General features: G+C 45.1%; 1 protein-coding gene across 1 annotated transcript in view; it reads right to left on the minus strand.

The window, feature by feature from the left end:
- Positions 1-21,445, minus strand: part of gabbr2 (gamma-aminobutyric acid (GABA) B receptor, 2) — a 103,730-nt gene that overhangs the window by 37,042 nt on the left and 45,243 nt on the right. The window contains exons 3-7 of the mRNA XM_057021561.1: positions 10,935-11,105; positions 6,706-6,807; positions 3,827-3,892; positions 2,952-3,140; positions 2,616-2,858 (exon numbers count right to left, since the gene is read on the minus strand). Of these exons, the coding sequence (XP_056877541.1) occupies positions 2,616-2,858; positions 2,952-3,140; positions 3,827-3,892; positions 6,706-6,807; positions 10,935-11,105 (771 nt within the window). The remainder of the gene's footprint in view (positions 1-2,615; positions 2,859-2,951; positions 3,141-3,826; positions 3,893-6,705; positions 6,808-10,934; positions 11,106-21,445) is intronic.

Raw genomic sequence — 21,445 nt, forward strand, 5'->3', positions numbered from 1 at the left:
CTATTTTTATTGTCCCCTCCCTTCCATTGCTTCTCCATTTCGCCCAAGACGGCTCAATTAATTCAGCCGGCCATCTGCTTACAAAGCTGCTGAATTACGCATTTAACTGGGATTACTGGCTGGCTGACAAAGGTGAGAGCAAAGAACCAGAGAGATGGATGATAGATAGGCTGGGAGCGGCTGCATTTGCATTGGCTGATTAAAAGAAAGCTGAAAGGGAAATATGGGTATGGAAACCGCGGAGCCAATTTCGCCTCAAAAAGATGGCAGGCTTTGAAGTGGCGGATCAGGATCCCACCCCTCTGTTTGAATCCTCGTCTCTGTGTGGCATCTTTGATGTTTGGAGAGTGCGCATGCTAGCGCCGGTGTATGCATCTAATATGTAGCTGCATTATGCTTGTGCACGCGCACGGGTCCCAGATGGGGCAGGACGAGCGACCCCCGCGGTGCCAGGCGAGGCGCCGGCTGCACAAAAGCATCAGTCTGACTTAGTCAAGTTGCTTTTGTTGCATGTTGCTCCTACAAAGTGCTAAGTAATTACGCCTGAAGTGTAAGTAGGACGCGGATGCACCTCAGTGCAGCTCATTAGACACGATGTTTAGATAACTGCGCTCCATAAACAGGGTCAGGGAAACGTCAAAACGTGAACCGGGGATGATTGCGGGGGGAACGTGTCCCGCTAGCTGCGCCGCCGCGAGCTGGCCTCGCATTAACGTCGCCGTCTTAATTACGCTTCTCAACTGACATGAATCTACTTCACTAACTCCTTTTGCACCCTCACCAGTTGCAGCGCATTCAAAGTCTGTCAAGCGCATGCAGGGGCGTCGACTCCGGCACTCAAACGTTTAAACAAACCTCAATTTACCAAAATTTCAGCATCTCTACTAGATCCTCTTATTGTGAGGTTATTTTCTCCTCAGCGTCTCAGACAAAATGGGCCCAGACAGTTGTCTCTTGGTATTCGAAGAACGTTCTACACCTGACTCACAACAGGCGGCAGATGGAGCAATTGCAATGTGTGTGTGTGTGTGTGTGTGTGTGTGTGTGTGTGTGTGTGTGTGTGTAAACATGTCTGTCAGAGGCGAGAGGTGTGGAGGTAGCTAGGTATTACTTTGAGGGAGGAAGTGAGAACACACTGAGCGATGGCGGTGTTGGGGTTAAATGAGATATCTCTCGGCGGACCGTAGGTGTGACATCCTCTTGGGGGAGTTGCGGTGGGAATACCGTCGCCGTGAATGGAAAGGCGGTGTACTCAGATCAACAGATGACACCACACCTTCCTTGTTTCACCTCAGCGTCTGTCAGTCAGCCGCGGTGCTCGTGATTATCCAAAAGGGAAAAAAAAAAACCCGTTTGACCACAAGAAAAACAAACCAAAAACAAACAGGCCCTGTAACCGCACACTTGTCATCCCCGTCTCCCACCGAACTCCAGCTGTACGTCATCCCGGAGTCCCAGCTGCTATCGGCACTCTCTTACCCCCTAAAGTCTCTCTCGGCTGACATCAACCTTCCTGTCTTTGGCCTTGACGGCAGCCAGATCGATACCGTGGAGCCCTCCACAATCACTCTCCTGCCTCCGCTCCGGATTGAGCAGCGGGGCCTTTCAGATCTCAGATACCAGTTGGTCCCGGGGGACCCACGTGTGCTGGTGTCAGAAACACAGTGTAAAAATTGTGATAACAGCAAACATACGAGGCTGGGGTTTGTTGCCATATGTTTTTTTTTTACATTAATCCATAGAATAATGAACCAATGCTGACCTGACTCCCCCTCTATTGTTTAAACAACACGTCACCCAACCAGGTTAATGAGCTGTTCCCCCCCAAAGGAAGGTTTCCCATTTTAGCGCCCCCTATTGGCACCTGGAGAGACGGCACAGATGCGTTCCACTGCTGTGGAGTTGGAGTTGGGCTCAGGGGACAATTTCAGCTTCTCGATTTTTATGTTAAAGAATGGATTAAAAAATTAAGTTTGAATTTAAGTATTCCTCAGTGGCTCCGTTGAGAAATATGGATGCAGATTTGCAACACTCCAACACCTTAATACTTCTGGGGAAATAAGCCTAAAGCGCTTTCACAATAACCTCGCGTCTTGGGCTCAGCGTCTTTTCGCTTCATCGTTTCTTTCCGCTTCCTTCGTCGCTGACAGTTTCTGTCCGATAGGCTCCACTTAATCACTCCCATCAGATATTCTCTCCCACCATCATCAGAGTTTAGTGTGCACCGGTGCTGACGATCAGACCTCTGTAATAACCCAGCGCAGCCTTTCTCTCTCCTCTAGTTTGCATTTTCAATCCCTTTATTTATATGCAGCATATGGCTGCTATTATAATGCAAGAGCAGCATGGCTGTAATAATACAGTGGCCCAAAAACAAACACACACACACACACACACACATGGGCAAGGTTTGTAGATAGAACAGCCATCAGAGTCAGTACTCAGGGCTTCATAAAGACTGTTTAAGGAACCTTCCCTGTGAATAAGCTTTACAGAGCAGTACTAAAAGCTCCGCTGTGATGCTCCGCCCCCCCAAGAATCATCAAAAACATTCATCAGCAACAGTCACATGCTCGCGTGTCATCTCATCAAGTGAAAATGCTTCTGCAACTTACCGTCACACCAAAGAAGTTGGTCTCGTTCATGACGTCCAGCACCAGTTTCCCCACTTCCCGGTCGTCCACGGTGAAGTTGTGGTAACTGTTCTGCCTTTGTTTGATGCGGAGAAGCTCCATCACGCGGGTAAAGGTTTTAGCGATGACCCAGATCCCGTCGTAAGCGAACCCGTGGAACTTGCTGGCCTCCACGCCCTTCTGCTGGAGCTCCCGGCTGTACTCCCTCTCGTACTCTTTAGGGGTCTGGAAATCAAATGGAATATGGAAAAAAGAAACTTTCAAATATTTGCTTGAGTCCAGTCATTGTCTTCAGGTACGGAAGTCGGCATCACTCACTCTCCCGGAGATGCCCTTGATTTGTCGGGCGCTGAGCGGCTCAAAGTCCACACTGATGTACCCCTCCATGGCCGTGAGCAGCTTCTTTGTGGTGCAGTTGGTGGTGTTGGCCTGTTCCCACCAGTTTCCCTGGTACCAGCCAGGGATAATCCACTGGTATTTACTGCCAAACATGTTCAGGTTATACGCCTACGAGAGTCACAAGAAAAGGAGAGTAAAGGAATAGCGCAGTAGGGAGGTGCTGTGTGTCAAGACCGGGCCTGAAAACGTAGGCTTGCGGGCAGCAGCGCCATAAAATGCTAAGATAACAATTCAGAATTGCGCCACTCTTTACCAGGAGCAGCAAACGCGACAGGCTGTAGCAGTTCATACATGTTAGCTCCATCCATACCCGTGTGCCATCTGTCGTCTGGTGCGTGACATTTAATCGCTTTGAACTGGGGCCAAACTCAAAAGGCCAACTTATGGCTGCGCTTTAAACCTTCTCTACACACTTAATCACACCCTGACGCAGGTAAATCCCCAGTGAAGCTGTGATTGGTCCTCTTGATCACTCATTCCTCCTCTACACGTCACCCATTCCTTCATATCATTTCTCGCTAGTATAAATTTGGAGGGATTTATTAAACCCTTCTGCAAACATGAGCATCTGCACGACTCTTTGGCATCACCGAGCTGGCCAAATGGCGACATAATTGTACAAAGTTGTTTCCACAAATGGTTCCGTAGGACACAAAAGAAGGGAGGAACAAGCCCGGAAGGAGAAGAAAGGCTCAGCCAAGGCACACAGGAACGTTACGGCACATTTAGCTACAGATATTATCATTTTATGTGAACTGTGTTTATGACTCAAAGGGTAAGGTGTGAACACTTACACAGCAGAAGACTTTGGAGGCCAGGTTCTCATCAAACTGGCCAATGATTATTCTCACATCGTTATCCTGGGAAAGAAAAGAAACCATAATGACAATGGGAAGAAGACACGTTCAGCTGATGTAGATTGCATATTACGCCATTAATAACAAAATTTGGAGGGCAACAGTCCCTGGAAGGCCCAGACAACATCAACTAACACGTCATGTATAATAATGACATTAGCATTTGCAGGCGGGAGGGGAGCACAAGTTTACATGGGGAGTCGGTGATTGACTCGGTAAATAATTCTGGGTGCCCGTGCGGAAGTGTAGTACGTTTCACTGTGGAGGGGGGGAAAGGAGCTGGTCCTGGAGCGACAGGCCATCATCTCCTGCAGACATTTCCTGGGACAGTTTTAAGTTAAAAAAAAAGAAGTACTGAGAGTTGCATTTGTCACTGATAGCCATTAGCGTCTCCATCTACTCACGCATGTTGCTTAATATTGTGTTAATCTGCACAAGCCTGCGCCGAAGACACAAATGTCACTTTACCGCCTGTATTTTTAGGTCACCGAGATCCAATAATTATTGAGATAATTACACCACCACTGAGCAACAGGCTGTGCAGGAAAGAGAGAATCACAAATGACTCTTTTAGCTGAAGCATTTGTAACAGTCCTCAAAGGGGGACCTTTTAAGGTCAGCCTTGAACGCATTTACCCATAATGGTCTGGTTTATTCCAGAACTTTGCATTGGTGATTTATATGTAATAATGGTTGAAGCAAAATTATAGCTCATAATTCCGGTCAGTCCCTGTCGAGGCCTATTAAGCACACATGTGCACGGCCACACCATACTAATGCTCCTTTAGGGGGTTGACTGGGCAATCAGTTGATTCCAGCTACTGAACGTAAACACTGTTTGACTAATGTTTTTTTTGTTCTGTGGGCAGGTAATCAAGTACACTCACAGGCTAGCTCAAGTGTGTGTGTGTGTGTGTGTGTACATGTGTGCCAGAGAGAGAGCGAGAGAGAGAGATTTTGTGTGCACCTAATACACAAAGCTACACAGTAGATTTTTGCCATCACGTGCTTGCAAAACGGGTTTAATTGGACTCAGGTTTACAGCAGCAGCAGTTCTGATTAAAAATGGACCATGTACATTTGCTGCACAAGAGTCAGGTGTTTGTTGAAGTTCTATCTGAAGAACCAAAGTCCTTAATGTCTGATAAATGATGGAATCCTGATGAACAACAAAGAGTGTTCTCTGTGTTTGAGCTACGGGGGAACAAAGTTGACCATTTCTGAGATTTGAAGGTAACTGGGTGCGTGTGAACGCCTTTGTTTCTGATTCTATTTTGTCAGCCTGTCCAGGAACTTGTGCCAGAACTAAAGTAGATACAAAGAGATGGAGCACAGAAAGCTCCTTTAGAGCAGAGAGAACTGTCTGATTTGTGAAACATCCAGGTGGATGAAATATGTGAGTAGTCTATTTGTGAATCAGGAGGTGATGGCAATGCTTTTCCACTCCCCATACACACATCCTCACTTTTCTACAGTTGTGGGGACTTTCATAGATATAATATGTATATTACCCAGCTTGGTACCCTAACCTTAGCATCCCAACTGACTCCTTACTTTTAACCTACAGCATAAAACCATGTCTTAACCCTCAAACAGTGCTTTAAAGGTGTGGGGCCCAGCAAAATGGCCCCAGTTCACAAACATGGCCCCACTTTGCTAGTAGGATGAGTATTTTAGTAATCGATGGTAACACGAGGACGCAAACACAGAAAGCTTAAAAGTCAAATGGTAGTTCATGACATGAAAAATTCCCCATATTCTTTGACTCTTTTAAGCACTAATTTAGGGTTGATTAAGCAAGTATGGTGTCGGCCTCACACGTCAGCCTCTAAACTTGAAACCGCGCTCTCTTCAACGCTTCCATGGCGATTTAGAATAACAGACTCAACCCATCGTCCTTTACATATCAGCAGGAGGGTCCCAAATATGAGCCTGTTCAAGGTTTCTTCCTGTTAAGCTGCTGCCTGTTTCGGGGTCAGACTCTGGATATCTGTAGATCATCTAGAGACGTCGATTGTAACAGATGCTATATAAATCAAGTCGAATTGAATTTATTCAGAGGATGTTTCAGAAGTAGTGCAGTGCGTAACAGATGTGCACTGCTTGAAAACTGACAGATTAAACTATCAGCCAGAGCAGAATTCTAAGATAACATTAATAGCATTAAGGACTTAGAGAACAGGAAGTGACACTGTGCACCTTGGGAACAGGTATAACTTCAGATGTACAGCGTTTAAAGCTTTTTAATGAACATGATCACCCTGTCAGGCACACAGGGTATAACTGGGGCAGCTACTGCACACACGCTTTGGTATGTTTTCACCTCACACACATGTATGATTTATAGAGATTCACTCTTGTCATTATCAGCCAATCTAAGAATGGAAGTTCCCACAGGTTTTATGGATTAAAAGGCATCCCACGAGAGAGGACATCACCTAAACCTTACTGCAATGGCATGTATGTACTGTGGTATTACAGATGATGAGGATGTGCACGCTTGTGTGTACGTGTTGTGTGGTGTTGCCTGCTTCAAAGAGCAGGTCACCGGGGGTTACTTTACAGACCCGTTAGCCATAGCGGTGTCCTAATTATGGCTCCACTAGGCTCAATTAGAGCCACGTAAATTATTCATCACTTCTGATGGCATCATTTTGTGCATAAATATGGTAATAAAGAAAGCATATTTTTAAGTTAAGGCACTAAAAGTCAAGTTTGGTATTTGGATGGAAGAACGATCCGGACGGAGGCGACCGTCGATTCTAGTTTTAGTTCTCGCAACAACGATTTCCAATCACGCAGGCGGCGTGACTCACCTTGAGCTTTTTGACATTGACACAGGGATCGTTGGAGAAACTTTCCGTGTCTGCGATCTGGATGTCGGCTTTCTCCAGTTCATTAGTCAGATCATTCCTCACCTTGGGGAGAAGCAGAGAAGAAGAGAAGTGCAGGTAAAGAGTTAGAATTCCTCATTTTACATGTTCTTATTTTGACCTCTGTCAAGACCTAGCAGAGGGGGAGGTGCTCTGGATGCAAAGCCGTAGGGGGAACCTCTTATCATTCCTGCTAAGGTATAGCACGAACACACGTGGGACTGAAAAAATAGGGGAACCACATCTTTCAGGAGAGGAACTCATATAATTAGCATCCATAAGTAGCCACCTGGCATGCACACAGGCACAAAGAATATGCTAACCGAGCTGCAACCCATGAATTAATGTAGGGACACGTGCTTGCGGGCCATGACGGCAGGTGGAGGGATGAAGCGTGACACCCCTGCTGCCTCTTGTAAAGTTGGACCGCGACACTTTGGGAATATGAATCAACCGCTGCTCGTCACACATTCAAGATGAACTGCAGACATGCATGAGATAATGCATGCTGCATCAGGGCGAGGCCATCCTGGCATCCTGCCACGGTATTTAATGGTACTCAAGGGAGGTGTTACACCGAAATGCTGTAGAAACGGCATTCTTTTCACACACACACACACACACACACACCCACAGCAAGCCACATAAACATGCTTCAGATGAGGTACACTCTTTATTAGGGCCTGAAAAGAGCCACATGTGGAAATGACTGTAAATGTATCTGCAGCAGCTACATGTCTGAGTTGATGTATCGATTCACTTAAATGGAGGGTAATGGGATCAGGGGAGGAGGAGGATGGAGCAAAGACCCACCGTGTTGTTGGCCTGGAGATGCTCTGTCACTCTGCCTTTCACTATTGCTTTTGCTGGCTTTTTTACAAGCTAGTGGCAAAGCTAGCCCCACCTCAACGTAGCTGGTCGTCATAGCGATGCAAAAACCTGTTTCTTTTTAAATCCTTTCCCTTGAGGATTTCAGTCGCCAACAAGATGGGGAAAGTTTTCACTGCCTCATACGACCACGGTATAACTTTTTTCTTCTTTGGACAAACTTTGACGGCAACACAGGTTTAGTTGGGTTTTGCCGCTCAGTTCAGCTAACAGCCCATTGATGACGGCCTGACGATCTCATGTATTTTTGACCAATCAGTGGCCTACAGTGTGTTACTTCACCATTTAGCACCAGTGTTTCATTAGGAAACACGATGAAAAGCACCTGGTTTTTGGTACCTGGTGCTTTTCATAGTGGAAATGTGCCCCAGTTTAGGGTCTAGAAGAGTAGGTACCAGTTTACAGTTTTCTGTTCTCTCCTTTCTCCCTTTGGCTGATGTGATTCATGTCCTCAGGCTAAGCCCTGCAGCCATTTGCCCCTTCAAAATCCTGACAGCTTGGAATCGGGGTCCATGTGGAAACAACAGAGAGGCAGTGATCTCAAGGGGGGTTGAGCAAGCTCATTTGGCAGAGACATTTAACATCGAGCAGATGAAGACCTCATGTTTGCTCTATATTTATCTGCAACTCTGCACTGGAAGGTGGGAGGTTACGTTTTCGCGGAGAAGAACCTTCTTTACCATCCACGATGGATCTTAGAAGTCCAGCATCAACAACTACCACCTGAGGCTAATATTACAGCTGCTAATGTTGTTAAAATTAGTTTCCACTCTTACGTGATTATTTTCTGGGGCCGCTGCAACATAAAAATCAATGAACCCAAGCAACCTTAACTTTATTTCCCACGTGGGTCTAAATGTTTGCTGTCATAATCGCTTCCTGTCTCAGTTGCTCTGGAGGGAGCACGAAATCACTCCGTACATCACTCACTCCTGTTCAAACATTTCCTCCAATGTACTGCTCGCTGAACTGAAACAACAGGGAGGCCTGTGCGGATCAATATAAGCAGTGTTTTTGCTCTCGAGGAACAAAACTGGTGTGAAGATCCAGACATGGTACAACTTGATGTTGTTCTAAGCACCGATCTGAAAGGCTGTATTGCTAAAAAAAAAATAAGAAGAAACTGCGAAAAAACCCTAAATTTAGCTAATAAACTAGTCAGCTGGTACTTGTAAGACAATGGACTTGTATTTGCAAGTATATTAACTTCAGGAAATTCAAGATTTCTTTATTAAAATGCAATTTGGGTTAAATGTAGTTACATAGAATGAATATTAAATACTTTAAGATGAATGGCTTCCAAAAAATACCCTGGAGAATTCATATTCATTTTAATGCTTCCAAATAAGACGGGAAACCTTGAAAGCGGAGGATAATTCAAAAGGACGTAATTAAAATACTATATTAATCCCCAAATTATCCTCGTCAGAAAGTGAATTTCAAATGGAAAGTTCTTTTTCCAAGGATCCTTCAGTAGCATGATGCTCAGGTAGGAAGAGAGACGTCCAACTCAAGCAAGGTGATGGAAAAGATGGGAATGCTACAGCATTAGTTTCCTACTAGATGCTGAAGTACTTCACTGTCACGAAAACTAGTTTTTGTGGTTGTTGTTTTTTTAAATAAGCCGTGATTGTGAGAGTGACACGTGCGCTACACATCAGCAATTGTGGTGTAATTAAACTTTGAGAGGGCTGTTCCCAGCAGAGGACAGAGGCCTAATCCTGTCCTTAGTCAGGCTGCTCATCTGACCAACTCACCATGGCTGTCACTGGGTGAGCCCCTTTTGTCTGAAAATCTCAATAAGGTTGATTGCTGTAAGTGTGTGTGTGTGTGTGTGTGTGTGTCTGTGTGTGTGTGTGTCTGTGTGTGTGTGAAGCAAAAATATTTATTCCTTCTCACCCTTCCTCACTGCACTAACACTGGTATAGGCTACTATGCGCGTTCTCTCTCTCTCTCTCTCTCTCTCACCCGCTCACTCTATGTGTGTGTGTGTGAGCGTGTGTGTGCATGCGTGTGTCAATGGTGCCTATAAATAGAAGTGAAGAGTTGGCTTTAGCTCACAGGTTAGAGTCCCAGAGGACACCACACACATACATGTGCCTTTGTTAAATGGTGCTGGGTTATGATGGGAGGGGGGATGTTCAGTGTGGGGGGGTGATGCTGCTCTGACTGAATCCTTGACAAACATTACATAACATGATGGTTGCAGGCAGTTTTAGTTGGGAAATGGAGCTAAGCCCCAAGTAGAAGCAGAAGCTCAAAAATGTCTCTTTTCCTACTCCTCTTATTTAGAGTATGGAGAGAAGGTTGATTGAGTGTTTGGGTTCAAGGTTTGTTAAGAAAATATGCTTGGGATGCATAATAGATCTGTCATTTTTATCTTTAATGTGCTCCTTTGATCAACCTGGAAATGTGGCTCCTGGACATCACCAAGACTGAAAACCAGCGGGGATTCGGGACCATCTTTGGGACCAAGGCAGAGGAAAATGTGGACCAACAAAAGTACCGCAGCCAATCAAGTAGCAGGCGGCTTGTGGACAGAGTGAGCTAGTTAAAAGGCACAATATGATGAGTTCACCTCCAAAAATGATTCCTTCATTGATTACCACTTGCACGTTTCCTTTAAACATGACTGGCCCTTCCACGTTCACAACAGCGTCATCTGTATAAAATAATACAGTCCATTCGACTGGCAGATTATTCTGTATATTTTTATAAATTAATTACTGTACATACAATCTAACCCTAAGAAATACACTCTCCCATGAATTCCAGCGAATGCAGAGAATTGCCCAAAAATCAAGTAGCCCGGAAGAGACACTTGCATATTTGTAAATCAGGATTAGAGGCCAATCTCATGGCAGGTTGATTGAATCGGGCCGCCCATCTTCTCCCCGTCCTAAGTCCCGTGGTGCTTTCAGGAGGAAAGAGATAAAGGGATTTGTGCTCCCTGAGATTTGCAGTGAGACTTCTTACACACACACCTCCTGCGTATCCCACCCCCCAGCCGCTGAGCAGATTGTTCTGAACCAGGCCTCCAAGCAAGAGCCATAATATGTCTTTTCTTTTTTTTAACCAAGTGTTTCCGTGTCCCAGATGTGCTGTCGTGCAAAAGGCATGTTTGACACCACAAATGCGAGGTGCTACCATCTCTCATTACCATCTAATCTGGTATAACATGATTTCAACATCTTTGTTCACACCTTTATTAATTGACTAAACTGAATATCCAAGTGTAAGAAACTAGTGCACATTTGCCTCAACGGTAGCATGAAGTCACTGACCTCCGAGAACCTCTGCACGTCCTGCGTGAGCGTCCCTACGCGGCTCCAGTTGTAGTAGTTGAGGAACTTCACGACGGCTGGGTTCACCGCGTTGTCTGATGGGACGGTGCGGAAGAAGTTGGGGTACTTCTTCTTGTCTGCCAGTACTGGGGTGGTTGCAGCAAAGGACAACTGGGATGAAACAAAGGAAATGAAACACAGCCTGGTGAAGACACCTCATTTAAAAAACAACTGGATCAGTTGGAAGTGCTGTACCACTACCCTGTCGAAGCGCAACCCAAAATAACATATATTCATTTTAAAGGAACCCTTGCTCGATGTGCTAATCCCATTTTCTCAGGAGTCAATTGGTCCTGGAACCACGGGACCTCCTAAGAAGTCCAGCATCTGTAACATGACAGCACTGAGTAGTAAAAAGTAAGAAACCACACCTTAGAATTCAAACAATTTCCAGCTTACTGTCACCCTAACGGTCCAAAAATGTCATGGCAACCACAAGGTCTCTGAAAACAAAAGGTCAAATTATTGCAATCAGGAGAAACAACCAAATAAGATGACAAACAATGGATTTTGCCTGTACAAGGTTTTGTTCACCTCGTTCCATCAAATACCATAAAATGGTGACATTTTCATCAAAAAGATCAAGACACCCACAGCTGAATTGAGACGCTATGCTCATTTTTTTTAGCGTCCTATCTTTAGTAATATAATAAGTGATGTGAATCTGCGCGGGGTTAATTACATACTTTGCGGAGATTAAGCAGAAAGTGTGATTCATGATAGTGATCAACAACACAGGATATTACGCGTCTTCCTGAGACTGAGACATTTCCTAAAAGTGTGGCTAAAGCCCCTGGGCGAAACGCTTCCTGACTTTAGCAATGACTGATCTTCCCATGAGCCTCCACTTCCAGTTGTCTCCTCCAGTCATTAATCATAGCAGCCTGGATTAACACTTGTTGGAGCCTGACGGTGCAGCTTGAATTGGCCATATGACAGAAATATCAGGATGGATGAATTATTCATGAAAGAAAATCAAATCCATTATAATTTCTTAAATACAGGTGTTAGATGTGACTTCTGTGGGCTAGCAGTCAAAATTAGCTACACTGCCTATAAACATGTTGAGGGAGGGGGTCAGATCATTCTTATGGGTTCAACAGCTAGATTACAGCTATCAATTAAGCAGAAAGAAAGGCCATTTTGTTTCCATAACTGCTAAATCCAGAATCTCCTACAAGTCTTTCAGGGCTTTCAAGGGGTCTTTATGCCACTGCTTTAATCTCCTGTGTCGCTAAGACTGTTAGCTACACCCACGATAAAAGATGCTTAGAGGAACTCTCAAACCAGAACGATGAGTCCAGTCAGGAGGGCACAGCATATGAATACTTGTGAAACCCAAACTCCAGTTATACCATTTTAAAATATGTTAACAATTGATTTGAAAAAATAAATGTACCTAACAATAAGGGAACCACTTTCACTGGAGAAAGAAAGGTTTGGAATCATCTTCTAAAATCTATACACTGGAAACCCAATCAAAAATAACTCAATTTAGCAAATCACTTGTTTTTCCACTTCTCATCAGTCAGTCAAGCAGCAACAGTTGGGTTCACTGCCTGTGAGGTCACCAGATAGGATCTCCACACAACCCATTCAAGATAAACAAAACCACATTTGACCACGAACGTCTCATGACACATCACATGACACATTTCCTCTGTCTGTAAGTTTACTAAGTGGCCTGATTTCTGACAAATATGCCACTTTATTGAGCCCGCCGGATGAGCTAGAGCCCACTTTATTTAAATAACTTGCTGTTCTTTTTATCAAACACTCTAGAGAAGAAGCCCAAAATAGGTCCGCGGTATCGACACATCTGAGGGTAGAGACTTACGTAAGGGATTTTTTAAAAAAGAGCTCAAATAGGATGGTCTTAGTGAAACACCCCCCCTTATAATCACATGTGCAAATCTACACATTTCCTGTGCAAGGTCACACACAGGTTAAGGCACATGCTTTCACACCCTCTTGAAAGATCGATTCTTCTGTGTAAAATCCAGCGCTCCTTGCCAGCAGTAATTAAATCGGTGACACTGGACTTCTTATCTCCCCGCAAGGTCAGGAGGGGGGCATTCTCATATGACTGAAATCTGCGTGGACTACAGATGAGACGACGGGATGTTTAGGGTTTTAACTAATATGCCACGTCGTTGGTTGCATACATAATTGTTAAATGAAGTTTGACCTCTGCATTGAACTTACCCCTGAGGAGGAGTGGGCGGCCGCAATGCGCCGGCTGGGACCAGCCGCCTCGGTCAAGGGTGCAGAGCGGAAATGAGCTTTAGCGCTCCTTTTGGGTTGTGGGGAAAATAATAGAAGGCCCTCGAGCAATGGAAGAATATGCAAATGCTCCAGAGAGAATGAGCTTCTTCAGCTCAACACCATTTGTTTAGGGCCGCAGTTGGTTACTTTCATTTTTTAACCAACTCCATGGGCTACAAAAAGGCTCAATCTACAGAACTCTTGTCGACAAATGTCGACAAAAAGCCACGCTGTTTGAACCAAAACCGTTTCTACCTGACAGAGACGTGAACTGGTTCTTTCTAAGATGCTGTTTTCAGGCTATTTGAAGGCTTTAGGCGCCATCAGACAGTGAGTAGATGCTTAGATTTAGTCATTCAAGCACTTATTACTGGCCTCTGCTGCAGGATGTCTCTGCATCTTTTGCAATATACCTGCCTACCTTAGTTTGGAATGGCTAATCGATGGAGTATAAATTACAGCCAGCGAGCCTTGCGACTTCTCCTCCTCTTTGCATCTGAAGGAGAATCGGGGGAGAATGCAAAGTGTGTTTAACAGCCGGTTTGGCTTTGAATAATTCAGTTCAATTCATCTTTATTTATACAGCCTCTGTTACAATCAAATTTGTCTCTAGGCACTTCACAAGAGCCTAACCCCCAACAAGCAACAGTGGCAAGGAAAATCTCCCCTTTGGAAGGAAGAAACCTTGAGCAACAGGGAAAAAACCTTGAGAATAATGAAGTGACTATTATGGAGGGGTTTGATATGTTTAAAAAGCAAGAATATCGGGGTGAGTATCAGCTCAACACAGCTCAGATTATAATGATTTCGGCTAATTTCCCTCTACATAGGACAGGTAATATCCCAAATCAAATATCAGAACGATCAGAACCCTTCGCAAGCAAGAGACGTTCACATAACTATTGAAGCAGGTCCACTCCACGACTTCTAGAGTGTTACTCAACCAGGATGGACAATTGGCCTTAAACGTGTTAGTGCCTGTGAGCTACCAATGTGAGCCTTTCCGTTTTGATGCAGAATGTTAAATGCAGGTTCTCTTTAAAGCTTGACAAATAAGCCGTTTTCAGTTCATTCCGTTTTTTCATAATTAGGACACGTACTATCACTGGGCAATCTTAGATGACGGCAGAGTTTGGAGCTTTAAGGCAACTTTCGCAGCTACGAAGACTGAAGGCAATGGTTTGATAAGCACATGGGACACCATCAAACCAACTTCAAACACCCACCCACGCTAGAATTTCTGCCTGCACCCACAACTTGGCAGATTCAAAGCCCATCCATCCTGATGGAGCCAGGAGACCACCTGCAGAGCAATAGCTAGGTGACGGGATCGCTGTTGATCAGGAAGCATGGAGGTGGTCCTGAGGTTCATTCAATATTGAAGAGAGGCATTTGGAGCGCCATGGGAGCACCCAGCTGGAAAGGTGGCAGTAAAGGAGAAGATTTGGACCCCATGCCAACCATATCAAGAACTCATTAGTGGAGGAGGAAAAAAAACACAAGAGAGGTCAAGCAGTAGGTAATATGAGGTCATCACCGGACATGTGATTTTCTACCAACACATCAGTTCCAGGTGTGCAACAGGGTGCAATTTCAACCCTTAGCCTAACAAAAGAGTCCCAACCACTGTGGCTATAAACATCGGTCTATGACAGTGTCTGTACACTGACAGAGTAGATAAGTGCAAGGGCTTCTTTTTTCTTTTTTTAAACTAGGATTTTCAGCTTCAGCCATTACAGCTTGGCGTGTTATTTAAAGTGTTTAATCCATGTTTGAGAGTTAGGGCCTAGCAGGTTAAATTGGGAGTTAAATGGAGAGGAGTGAATCTCAAATTCACCGCTGGTTAGCTCAACGGTGTGAGAAACAGAGATAGTCTATTACTGCAGGGATTGACTGCTCGAAGAGATTGGGTGCACTAGAACAAAAGAGGCTTTAAGTCCACACAACGTACAGCGGGATGGAGACTTTAGAGTGTTCTGTGCAGATTTGGCCAAGAATTAGCATGTTATGCAAAACAAATGGGTGGAATTTGCAAGCTATAAAAACAGATAATTTAAAATGAAACCGGGGCCTGCTGTACAAATGAATCTAAGGAATATTGTATGATACCAGCGTGAGAGTCTTGATTGGACAGTGCAGGAATGCACACTTCAAAGCCGCCATCAAAATCAATTTTACAAGGTATTGGTTTTTCTTTTTTCCCTCTAATGGCTAGGAGCTATTTGAGATGAGATGCATTAACTGTGTGCGTGTGCATGTATGTGTGTGGGTGTGTGTGATGTGATTTGACATGATGAGAATACAGTAATAAGGTGTTTTGACTCCTATTACAGTGAGGAATGCATGTGAGCCTTACACAGTAGTGTGTAGCACTGATGCTAACACCAACGACACACATTAGATTTTGAATAGAATAAAATTAATAAAATCCCTGCCTCCAGCTTTCACCTTATTGTGGTGGAATATTGTGTTTTATGTGGAGCAGTGATCCGAGTAGCTGGGTTTTCTTGGGCTTTACTTTCTTGGAAGGGCCATCCAAGTCAAAAAGGGCCTAGATCACGTCCCTTATGATGAATAAGAATATTAGGCTCCATTTTCCTTGCTCGGGTCAACAGGGCTGCCCTCTGAAGTCAGCCCTGGGGGCAGGGGTACGACCGCAAGTTCCTGGTGAGCGTGCACAGCCCGAAGAGGCCAGGACAGGGAAGTCTTGACCTCTCTGCTTAAGCTCCCGCCCCTGCGTCCTGACATCAGATAAGTGGAAAATGATTCATGAATAGATGTTTTGGAAAGAGTTGCCATTTATTTCAGGTATAAGACATTTAGAAATAATTGCCTCTGACCCAGCCATGTTTCATTCTTCAAATTTGTCAGTTGGGTTTCTTGATTCCGCCAAAAAACAAAACCCCTCTGTTGGTGCAAATGCTGCTGTACTAGGGAGGACAGTATAGTTTATTCATTACTAGGTCGTCGTTACGTGGGCCGTGTTTTTGGTCAAATGTGCACACCGCCTAAAATGATGACGTGGCATTTATACCCTTGTTGTCAGCAATTACGCCGATTTTCTTGCATCATCATATCTCGTTTTGTTTAAAGGCCAGACACTCTGGAGAAATACCAGGCGGTAATTGCCTTCAAATGTGGTGTCAATCTTGGTCCTGCACTGGAAATAATTTCCATCCCTGTGCTTTAACCCTCACATGACCACGACCCTGCGTGCACCGCTAAGTCTGTGCTAGCTTCACACCCTTTTCGTGCTGCATCTTACGTGCTTACACGCGCCCTCGCTGCTGTGCGAGGCTTCCTTCCGCTCGCAGCAGCTGCATGTGCGGATGTCTCACCCACTCATGCAAACGCCTCCTTTGCTGAGGTTCTGCTTGTTTGGTTTGGTCCGCACATCAGGGACAGCTGGCAAGAACAAGATGTTCAAAGAGAAAGCAAGGAGAAGATAGCAAAGCAGGTGAGACTTCAAATTCAGCAAAACGTGTAAGAGTACGATATTCTGCTCAACCCGGGGATGTAGAACATCGAAAATATCACAGCAAATAGACATCATGCCAACGTGAGAGCTTTGTAAAAATCATCCATCATTCTATAGCAGCAACGGGGTTTCAATTTGGATAAGGTTACAAATATACCCCTTAGCCCTTTGTTTGGGTGTTACGTACTTTTACAGCAACGACACTCATCATTAGCTACTATACAGAAATATTTATCCATGTTTTGAATTGTTAGTTGTATTTTAAAACCTTATTTGTAATCGTAATTCAAAGGCTACATTAGCTAATTCAGCTGCCTACATAGCATTGTAGCTGCCTGGAAAAACACCAGAGGCCAACGTATCATCCAACATCTATCGGCCACATTTGCCTCTGCAGGGACACCAGAAGAGAACAAACCTAATAAGATTCAGGTTTAAAAAAAGGGATGATGATGATGCAGCAGGAATCAAGTGGTGTCTCATTTCTTAGGGGTCTGTTTTAAGGGGAAAGGGTATACGAAGCGGTCGGGCTAAGACATAAAATTGGGATTGGGCCCTAATTCTCCAGGTTATCCAGAGATTACTATAGTTCTGAGGTTGATGGATTAGCAAAGCGTAATAGATCAAGACATATGGGACTACGTGGACATGGGAATGTTCTTGGATGCCGGTACATTAACTGCAGCTGTGAATACGATGAGATGGGTGAACACCTCATGCAGGAAGCGGTGGCCCCTCCCTCTTGCTCCATCTCACATGTCGGAATAATTCATAAGTGCTTGTTTGCTGAGCAGTATAGTATGCACTCGCCGCATTAGCGCTGGCAGATCTACAGAATAGACAGGAAATCAATGGAATGCATCACCTGTCAACGCGGTATACCTGCGTGGAAGTGAGGACACACACTCACAAAAGCACACACAAGCATGTAGGACGGGACCATTCTCTGTCTGCCTGTCAGCATCTTGTCCTTGAGAACACTGGCAGCGACGTGCCGCCACCCCAAGCGTCCAAACGCACCTCCGAAAAATCCAGGTCGGATTGGAAGCGAGGTGAGGAGGAGGGGGTGTGAGTGTGACAGATGCTCTCACCCCTTCACCCTGCCCCCTTTTTTTGTGCATGGCTGACCACTTCTCGGGGTCCTGCTGGTGCATTCTCAGGGTTAGACCAGATGGAGACATCATAACGCGTCAGGAGGTGTCAGGAGAGAGGCGGCGTGAGCGATGGCGTTCCACCGGCTCCATCTCCATAACTATTCTATTTATAATATGAGACTTGATAGCGTAACCTGAAATATCACTGTGCTCCCCGCTGCTGCCACTTGGCTGTCTATGAATGATTAATGAGCAGATGCTGAACTGTAGAGACCATTATTGCACCCCCCCCCTCCTTCCTGCAGCTCCATCCCTCCATTCACCAGCTCCTGGGGGATGCTAAAGATTACATCGGACAAGTTGCTGTTTTTCAACAGCTCGCTCCGTCAAATTGCAGTTCTGTTTCCGACCTCGAGCCTTGCGTCCCCCCCAGTGTCTGTTGGGATGCATGGACGGACAGATAACAGCAGGCGGGCTGGCAAATGCACCCTGCACACGTGCTGGATAGTAAAAAGGGCTGAAACATAGTCAACAAACAATGTTTTTAGCCCTTTCACATTCAGATTCTTGGTCTTTCTCCTGGGGTGCAACGCACCTACGGGTGTTTGCTGACACTCGCTCCAGTATTAATACATTTGGCACATTGTGGTGTAAATCTGCGCTATAATAGGTTATGTATAGGCAGTGCAGGGGAAGCCCACACACGAGCAGTTCATGTTGTGAGTGGGCAAACACACCACTGGAGAGAGCCAGCATTTGCAAATTACTATCTTTTAAGTTGGCAGACGTAGAATCTCTTTCGTTCTCTCTTCTTCTCTCTCTCTCTCCCTCGCTCATTTTCATGGTATTTATAGCTCATAATTCTTGGTCTCCCTCTCAGCCCCATTTTGGCCCCCGCTTTTCGATTTAATTGTTAATGAAGGCAACGATAAATAAAGTATGGGTGCGCAGAACAGACGTGGCAAGTAGAACAGAGGGGAAAAATGGAAAAACACCGTCTGTGCCAGAACAAGAGGAGGACGCTGGGAGGACCCAGATGGCTTCGTGAGCAGGCACTCTCTTGGTTTTTGCTCCTGTATTTCTCTGGCATTTTTCTTTCTGGAAACAGAGGAGAGAAGAATCTTGCTTCTAACCAGGCCAGGTTGCCACCACTAACTTCACTGTTCTTCCCGAAATGTTTTAAAAGTTATGTTGTTTTTGCTAACGGTTAGCGCAAGTCTGATGAAGCTACGATGGGTCGAGCGCTGACAAGTCCGTATGTACTATATTATTATTGTTATTGTTGTTGTTGTTGTTGTTGTTCTTCTTATTATTATTATTATTATTATTATTATTATTATTATTATTATTATTGTTATTATTATTATATTGTGGCAGTGGCAGTTCAGTCTCTAGGGAACTGAGCTGAGAGGTTGTTCAAGACAAAAAAATTGGAAGGTGGCATCAGTGCCAGAACACCATCAGAGCGCTGCCAAGCAACCCTTGAGCAAGGCTCCAAATGCTTTGCAAGGCACCCAACCCTTTTTATCATGATGATTATTACTCAGCAGCAGTGCTGGTGTAAGGGATCCTATTACTGGCATCAGGAAGTGTACCAGCTCCAGCTCTGATGGGAATCGTGCAGATGGAGGTGCCTGAAAAGTGCGGACCACCCAGCGCCGATCCCCTCTCAGATTCTCTCCCTTCTCATTCACAAAAAAAACAGACACCCAAGCCTTCAGATCGGTTGCAGCGTCTCCACCTCCGCTCCCTCCCAACGTCTCCCTCTCTCTCTTCATTCCTCTCCATTAGACGGCTAATTTGATTTGCAGGCTCTTCTCCGCTTTCAGCAAGAGAATAGATGGCCTGCAGATATCATTCGAAGGATGACAACATCCTTTCGCATTCCGGTGTTTCCTCGTTACACGCGTGCAGCCGTCAAGAGTTCTTGGCCATCATCTCGAAGGATTTCAGATTTACAGGGCCTTTATTTTCACCTTGTAAGTGTGTGAGCAGGCAAAAGTGACTCATTTTCCTGAGAAAGCCTGAAGACAAACACTTAACCCAGAGAATTCACTCTATTATCATTCAGAGCCTTTTTTTAACGCCACGAGTCTTAACGTGAGGTCCCCACAATCACCTGCGGATGCTTATACGAGTGAAAGTCAGGAGGTTGCAGGGAGAGCATTTCTTCCCAACAGGAACAGAAAAAAGTTAGAAATGAGAGAATGACGCATCCTCCTCTCTGCTGTGTTCCACTAAGGGGTTAAACACTGCAAAAACTGCCATACATCAGATATTTGTATTCATTTCTCAGCTAACTGGTAGATATCCGACTGACGTTAGCATGTTAGCACATGATCGTAGTTTGGGAAGAGCGGAGCATCACTCCATTGATCCGGATCTCAGCAAGCGCTGCAATGCAGTACGCATTAGAGGGAATCTTGCAGAGCGCCAGCATTCCCATCCACAGATACCTCCATGCGTGTGCTGACGCGTGTTTAAATGAGATGAATTACGGTTCATGCAGCAAATGCTCCTGACGTGAAGGGGGGGGGGGGGCTGTGCTGAAACCTGAACACTCATTTCATCGAGACTTGATTGATATTTAAACTGTGTCCGGAGCAGCGGAGACGTCTGCGGAGGTGGAGAGGACGTGGCGCAGGGTGAAGGAAGGGAGTAATCCCTGCTCAGATTATTCCTCGCGTTATGCCCCGCAAACACGCAAAGTCGGCGGTTCGAAACCCTGGACCGGCTTCAGAGAAATCATTTCCTAAATGCAATACCAGGCAATAGTGGTGCAATAGAGCACAAATAGAGGCTAAATTTACCAACACATCTGTGATGGAGAGATGTTTGCTGGGATTTGAAAACAGCCAGTCCATTACATTCATTATGGGCTGATACCATCTTACATAACACGCTCTCTGGTTATTGGGGGAAGAGGAAGGACCGCTTTTAGATGGACAGGAAGCAGCACAAATGGATGTTCCATGATTCGGTGTGTGATCCCTCCGCTGTTCAAAAATGAATGACTTCCCTGGGGTGTGTCGCACACGACCCCGGGTTAAATATACATGACTACAGTCTCCTGGTGGGATATCCCACGTTTCATAGCAGCTCATCTTCCTACGCTTGGGTCCTGTCTGTTACCGCCTGTTCACCTAAAGAACGACACATTGCCTCACGCAGACGGGGATCGATGCGGCCACAACAGATGAGCGAGTCTGTACTTTATTCAAGTAATACATTTTGGGCGCGTCTGGAGGGAATAACCAGCCTGTTTTTCTCTTTTCTTCTCAAACCTCACAGCTCCTCTTTCTTATCTCCTCTTTGGTTTAAAGGGATAAAATTAGCATTGTTGTAAACAATGGAGGGAAAACAGCATCCTAAACAAGTTTTTTTCTTTCTTTTACAAAGTCAATGAGAATGTTTTGGGCCCGGACGCAGTGACACGGAAGATGCTGCCAAAGTGCTGATGGCATTAGGATAAAGGCAATTACAAAAATAAGGTTTCCCAGCAGCCCATCAGCTGATTGCTTCTGTCTCAACTGCAGTTAACCTCCTGTGTCATCCCCAAAAGAAGAACAGGAAATAATGTCCAGGAATAATTTAGGGAGATTGTTCCAGAATCG

Source organism: Takifugu flavidus, chromosome 21 (assembly GCF_003711565.1).
Source record: "Takifugu flavidus isolate HTHZ2018 chromosome 21, ASM371156v2, whole genome shotgun sequence".
NCBI classification, from domain to species: domain Eukaryota; kingdom Metazoa; phylum Chordata; class Actinopteri; order Tetraodontiformes; family Tetraodontidae; genus Takifugu; species Takifugu flavidus.